Source organism: Glycine soja, chromosome 15 (genome assembly GCF_004193775.1).
Source record: "Glycine soja cultivar W05 chromosome 15, ASM419377v2, whole genome shotgun sequence".
Lineage (NCBI taxonomy): Eukaryota > Viridiplantae > Streptophyta > Magnoliopsida > Fabales > Fabaceae > Glycine > Glycine soja.
Window position 1 is genome coordinate 3,583,869 of NC_041016.1, and position 6,743 is coordinate 3,590,611.

At 35.8% G+C, this 6,743-nt stretch overlaps 1 protein-coding gene across 3 annotated transcripts; it reads right to left on the reverse strand.

Annotated features, from left to right (window-relative positions):
- LOC114388650 (interactor of constitutive active ROPs 3-like) lies at positions 1-6,743 on the reverse strand. Of its 3 annotated transcripts, none has more exons than XM_028349253.1 (5): positions 6,346-6,743; positions 6,188-6,253; positions 4,238-4,327; positions 2,573-2,744; positions 1-1,904 (listed from the first exon to the last, which is right to left on the reverse strand). In XM_028349253.1, the coding sequence occupies exons 3-5, from the start codon at positions 4,255-4,257 to the stop codon at positions 249-251; spliced, it is 1,848 nt and encodes a 615-aa protein (XP_028205054.1). In that variant the 5' UTR covers positions 4,258-4,327; positions 6,188-6,253; positions 6,346-6,743; the 3' UTR covers positions 1-248. The 3 variants fall into 3 exon arrangements, with proteins under 3 accessions (XP_028205054.1, XP_028205052.1, XP_028205053.1); XM_028349251.1 differs by having other exon boundaries at positions 4,238-4,341; XM_028349252.1 differs by lacking the exon at positions 6,346-6,743 and having other exon boundaries at positions 4,238-4,341; positions 6,188-6,339.

A 6,743-nucleotide genomic window follows, 5' to 3' on the forward strand; every position in this document is an offset into this window, starting at 1 on the left:
ACAGATTATCAAATCCGTGCTTAAGGATGCTACCAAATTACAAAGAAAATATAGTTTCAAGGATATTTTTCTAGATGGTGAAATGATGGATCATATAAAAGGCTTAATTCATTCAACTACTAAGAAGCAGGTTTAGACAATGTTTCACCAAACAAAAAGGAGGGTAGCGGTCAGACAAAATTGCATAACATAAACATTACATGTAACATAATCATAACATTAGAAGCAGGTCATAAACCAAACAGTGACTATTTTTGAGGTTTCCTCCACAAGACCCCAATCTTCTTCAGCATGTTGCCATTTTTCTTGGTCTGGAAATCATCATCAAGTTCTTCACAAAAAGGTGAGTACTTGTTCATTATAGAGTTATAGTTGTTGTCCAAAGACATTGATCTCTCAGTGAGTTTCCCATTGTTCCCTGCTGAGAGCATAGCAGCAGCAGCCTCTGCAGCCTTTCTCCATTGATCAGACTGTATCTTCAATCTTCTTAGTTCAGCTTCTATTATTGAATTTGCTGCCTGAGATGCTTCCAGTTGCTCGGCCACCCTCGCCGCCTTTCGGTTGCACCTATCTGCATCTTCCATCACAATACCAAGCTTTATAACAGCCTCGCGTTCTGCGGCCTTAGCTGTCTCTAGTTGTGCAGCAACTTCCTCCATCACATTACCACCATGTGCAAACCTCTTACTGATCTCCAACTTCAGCATTTCATTCTCTTCAGATATGCTTTGCAATGTTGTTTCCTTGTCCATCAGATCAGCCTTCAATCCAGCCACGGATTCATCTAGTTTTCGAAGCTCCTTCCTAAGTTCATGTTCTCTTTGTGATGACATGCTTTTTTCAAGCTGCAAATTCAACTTCTCATTCTCCTCCACAATGCACTGCAACTCGGTTTCCTTATCCATCAGGTTAGCCTTCAACTCTTCGACATCAGCATTCTTTCTTTTCAATTCAGCCTCTAGCTGAGATTCTCTCTTGCTTGATTCTGATTTTATCTGTTCAATCAACTCATAGGCTTTCCTAATCTTCACTGAACACTCAATCTGTTCTTCCTGGTGCTTAGTATCAGCACTCTCTATAGCAGACCTCAGAGAATAAATTTCTGCTTCAATGCGATTAAGATCTGTCTCACCCTTGTGTAATACCTCAGCTTTCAGCTCCATGTTACCAACATCTGCAAGATTTAAAGAACTGTTGCATTTGTTACTAGTGAGGCCAAACTCAAGTTTGCTTACTAGTTCCTCTAGTGAGTTCACTCGTGCTCTAGATTGGTCTAAGTCCAAAGCAGCAGAGTTGTAGCCATTCACAGCTTTGGCAGCATCAGCTCTCAGGAACTCAACAGTTCTTTTTGCAGCCTCAAGTTGCCTCAAAGTCTCATTGACCAAAGCTTGTGCCTGAGCTGACTCTTTGGAATCCCTGAGTTGGTTTCTCATGTTCTCCACAAGAGAGAGAGATTCTGCCAAGTTATCCGTCAAGTTTAGCAGTTCCACATCTGATGATTCCGCGATTTGCGTGTGCGCATTCTCACAGTTAGCTACCAATTCAAGCTGAACCTTGAGCTGCTGAATTTCGTCGATGGCAGAGGTAAGCGCAAGGGTGTTGTCTGAGAGCTTCTGTTGGGCAGCCCTGAGCTCGGATTGCCACGCCTTATCATGCTCTTCTATGGTTTTCTGGAGCTCAACAACACGAGCCTGTTCAGTAGCTGAGAACTTCACAAGTTGCTGTTGAGAATCTTCAAGTTTCAAGGATAGGGAAGCTACTTGCTTCTTGGACTCTTCAGCATCTTGCTGAGCTTGCTTCTTGCATGATTCAGACACACCGAGCTGGTTCCTCACCACCTTCAAATCCTCTTTGAGTTGAGAAATCTGATATTCCAATTCAGATATTCTGCTTGGACGCTTCCTCTAAAAAAACAGAAAAATTATAATGGTTTAAAATTCCGAGACAAATTTCTAACTGTTGCATAATTGTTCTTATGAGGAATTGTATAAAACAACACACCAATTTTCTAACCTAATATTTCGCAAGTCTTGAATATACGATTGCATCACACGTATATAAAACCAATGACAAGTTATTACATGGCAGGTAAGTAGCTTATTCTACCCACTCTCTCGATTAAATCGAATACAGCAGATGTTCAAGAGCAGAATCCTTCCAACCAAAAGGGGCCTTTAATATCTATCTAACCGCTAACGTGCATTTCTACAGGAATTTAAGTGCCCACACTATTAGACGCCCCATAATTAAATTACCTTCTCATTAGCTATGTCAGCAGTACAGTACTATATTATCCAAAAAATAACAAAAAAAACCAACTCTAAAGCCTTCAACAGTTAACACCACCTTTTCAAAAAGCAAGCCTTGAGAAAAAGAATAAAAAACAATCATAACAACATCCTACAATTTCGGCAAAAATCAAAAGCGCTTTAGTAAGCATAACATATAGCTTTGTTTTTTTTTTTGAAAGAAAGAAACTAAAAACAGATATTTTGTGCTTGCTACCTTATCATAAAAAGCACTTTCTAGATTTTGTTAACACAATTATGATAAAAAGAAAAAGTGTTGCTACCTCTGGTGCGGGGCTTCTGGGTGATCTGCGGTCGGTGAGTTTGGGACTTCTATTATCCTTTGATGTTTTATTTAATGAAGATGCAGTACTGTCTAATGTAGCAGGCCTGAGTTGGCGTCCACCACGAGGGGACACCTTCTGGGGCACTTCAGAGGAGCTACTACTAGTATTTCTGAAATCAGAATATCTAAGCGTTATGAATTATGATTCTCATGTAGTAAGCAATTGCATTGGTATATGGAAACGCACACCTCAAAATTCAAGCAATAAATACCGGCAATAAGCGCTTTGCCATATAAAGCAAAACCAATGTCTTTATATCACTCGCAAATCTGAACTTGCTAAATCAACTGAGAGATTCCCTTATGGTTTAGCAAAATGAGCGTAGAGAAGAGTAGATGCTCCAAAGTCCAAACCATTAGGCATGATTTGAAACCGAAATTACAATTACTATTGCCGTAATGAGTACTATAAATACCTGAGTAATAGTACTCCTTTAAGTTACGATCAAGTCTTTTCAGAAGTAACGCAAATCTCATTAACCATATAAATTAATTCATTCAACTTGAAAATTTAAAACGTTCTCCAATCAAGTCTTGTAACGCAAATGTCATTAACCATGTAATTAATTAAGGATTCAACTTGAAAATTAAAACGTTCTCCAATCACAAGTTGTAAAATCAACTTTATGATTATTGATTTACAAGGTGATAATTGACACCATTTACCATCGTACAATCAATGGTTCTTCTTTTTGGTAGATACCATCAATGGTAAATAGCAACGGGACTATCTGATGCTATTGCTCCACGCGAAAAAAATATAATAATTGTTATATAACGTAACATTATAGCCATCTGGAAAAGATTGTAGTAATATTGATGCAGAGAAATCAAATCCATTTAGAACAATCAAACTTTTGTTCACATTATTATGATTATAATTATCATAATTGGGAAAAACTGCTCCGGGTCCCAATCTCCCATTCCGCAGTTAACGCCGCCTATATAAAAGCGAACTTGAACAAAAAATGATTTGTCTTTTGAAAAAAAATAAAAGATTGGACTCGGCGACAAAGGCCCAACAAACATAATTAACGTTAGAAACTTGAGCTTTATATAAGGGGATTCCATGAAAGGAATGAAATTAATAAAATAAAATAAAATAGAAAGGCAAGCATCATATTTTAAGATTCTTACTACCCAGATTCTGGAATGTTTCAACACCATAGCAATATAGCTTGATGAAAATGGCATGAACTAAGGGAGAAACTTTATATATAAAAGTGGGGCGAGTTAGGTAGAAACAAAGTTGAATCGAAGAGGACAAATTGTGAATAGTTGACATACATTTGCGTGCGCTGGTGCTAAGTGGTAACCATGTGTGAACTTATAACCAGACCCACCAATGTGGAACAAAGTTATATACAGCTTATGCATTAAAGCGTTATATTCTTGGGCACAGTTTGTTCCAGATATAGTAGTTGACATTTGAATTTGAAATACTACTATGAGTACGTAATGCCACATCATAATTCAAGGTGAACAATCCCGTTGATTTAGCCTATTCATAATTTCACAGAGCATTTTAAAGAGCCAAAATAATTTTGAACCTGGAACGTGCAGAAGCAAAATTTAAAACAGAAAAAAAGCAATTGAAGCTTACCTTGTCTTTGGGGTCTGCATGGTTAAACTGCCTTGTATTCCAGGAAAGTAAAACGGGTTAATAATTAGGACCTCGCTACTTGAATGCTCCCTGACCCACAAGGACTATAACAGTTCAGAAAAAAATATCATTAACTGATGACACAAGGGAATCCAATGTGAAGGTCAATGAAGTTGGGGAGAAAATAAATAGATTCATGCAGAAAGAATGCACTCCTAAAAGGGCAGAAAACAATTGCTTACCTCAATTTTTACTTCTCATTTACTGTAAAAATTACCTGTGTTATTCTACCCTTTTCGACGTACATGAAGAACATTACATTTTTTATTTTTTTTTGAAGAGAACATCATTGCATATCTAAAATTGAAGACATCACTAAAAATAAATACTAACAGGGCAGAAATTATGGACACCATTATAAAAGGATTAAAAAATAAATAAAAATATGAGCGGATTGGTATAACATGTCAACTACAAGTCTACACATGAAAATTAAATGAAGCCAAGTTTATATTTTAAAGAAATAGTAACCTTTTTTAAGAAACAAAAAAGTTCATCCAAACACACAAAATTGGTACTTTTTTATTTGAAAGAGAGCACGTTTTGGTACTTGAAACATTCGTGATAGATGAATTTAGTCTTTGAAAAATTATTACATCTATTTTTTTTGTCACCATAACGAAGACCCTACATAAAAAAATTTGAATCCAGTTCCACACATGATATAGGTCCTCAAATCTCCCTTTAAAATTATTACATCCATTTAATTATGAAATGAATTTTTTTACATCAAACATAATCCCCAAAACCGAAACTACTTTACGTGTGTGTAAAACACAAAGCGTCTTTTTATTAGCTGATAATATGACTAGATCTTTGGGTCAAAAAATCCCAGATAATATTTAAGAGGAACGTACAACTGACAGGACAAATTACAGAGACGTCCATATCTTCATCTTATGACGGAGATACCGAATTTACCCATATGTGCTAGTTAAATCACATGCATGTACCATGGGCTTTTTTGTAATTACAGTGAAAAAATTCTTAACCTCACGTTTACCAAGTGAAAGAATTGAAAGGCGAAAACAAAATGATCACCTGTCTCTTACACATTGACATTTTCCTATAAAATTTTCAATGAGGAAGGACGTAGGCATGATGATCATCACCCAAAAAAAAACACATGATGATAACATAGATGAGTGATTTTCATAACAATTTGATGTGTGTGCTTGCTAGACAATGAACAAGGAAACGCCCAAATAGAAAAAAAAAAAAAAAAACCACCAAAATCACTTCCAAAATAAGGACTTTCATTTATTTAAAACTAAGAATCAAATCTAGATCAAACGAGAAAACATCGACAATTCCATTAAAATTAAAATCTGTATTTAAAATAGTTAACGGAAAACCCATCTTTTGAAATTAAAAATGAGAGTGAAGGAAGCTCTATTTAGAGAAATATTTATTAAGCATATCGAAAAAGTAGAAACAAGCAGGGAACTAACAAAGAAAGAAAACAAACAAGTACATAATGGAATCCAACTATTTTAATACGATTTTACTATTTATTTCTATTGTTCAAAACACAATTCCCTCATTAATATATACTCAATTTGCCTTTGAAAAATGTACGTGTTAAAACATAAAGCTACGAAACATTGCAACTCCCGAGTCCCGAGTCCTGAACTTCGCCTGAACTTCGAAAGAGAGAACCGCGTTAATGTCGGTTTTAATTTTAGCATAACTTTTCAATATAAAAAACTTATGTAGCGGTTTAAAGTGGAAAAAAGCGGTCAAAAAAGAAACGCAGAAAGAACTTAAAAAAGCATCTTAGCATCATTAATAAACTTTAATTTCCCCGGAAATTAAAAAAAAGAAAACCATCTCAGCGAGGGGGGGAAAATCCTAACATGAACAAGGAGAAGGAGATGAAGAAATTAAAACCTCGAAGTTATACGGATCGTAATGAAGCACACTTATGAGCCAGAGTGAGTTACAATGGTAATTAACCTGTACAACAAGTAATAAGTAAGATAATGTTTATGGACTCTCTTCCAAACGACAATGCAGAAGAAGAAACGACATGAGTCAGTCATACATACCCCGAGTGTGAACCTGTAAACATTATAAGTGAAAGTTGAATGTTTCTTGAGTTTTCTCGTTGTTGAGGTCTTGTCCTCTCCTCACTGAGCGTGTGTGTCTATCTATCTATCTGTCACTACCTTGTGTTTATTAACTACTAATAAGGAGGAACAGTGATGACGTGGAGTAGAGAAACGCGAATGCTGAGACCATAGACATTTGTCCTTTCACAACGTTAATTGGTTTGAAGTAAGACCTTGCGTCCGGTTTGGTCACAGTAGATACTATACTACCGTAACTAGATAAGCAATTACTCACTAGTATCGGATCTTAATTAAAGTTTAATGATCCCAGATTCTAAAATATTTTTTAAATATTATTTAATCACAAATCATTGTTAATATTATCTGTATATTAA

Bases quoted from the DNA above. Each gene is read 5' to 3' on its own strand.
- LOC114388650 (XM_028349253.1), bottom strand. From the start codon at position 4,257: ATGCAGACCCCAAAGACAAG. The intron at 2,745-4,237 runs GTAAGCTTCAAT...TTCTGATTTCAG, and splicing joins ATGCAGACCCCAAAGACAAG to AAATACTAGTAGTAGCTCCT. The intron at 1,905-2,572 runs GTAGCAACACTT...CTGTTTTTTTAG, and splicing joins CCAGAAGCCCCGCACCAGAG to AGGAAGCGTCCAAGCAGAAT.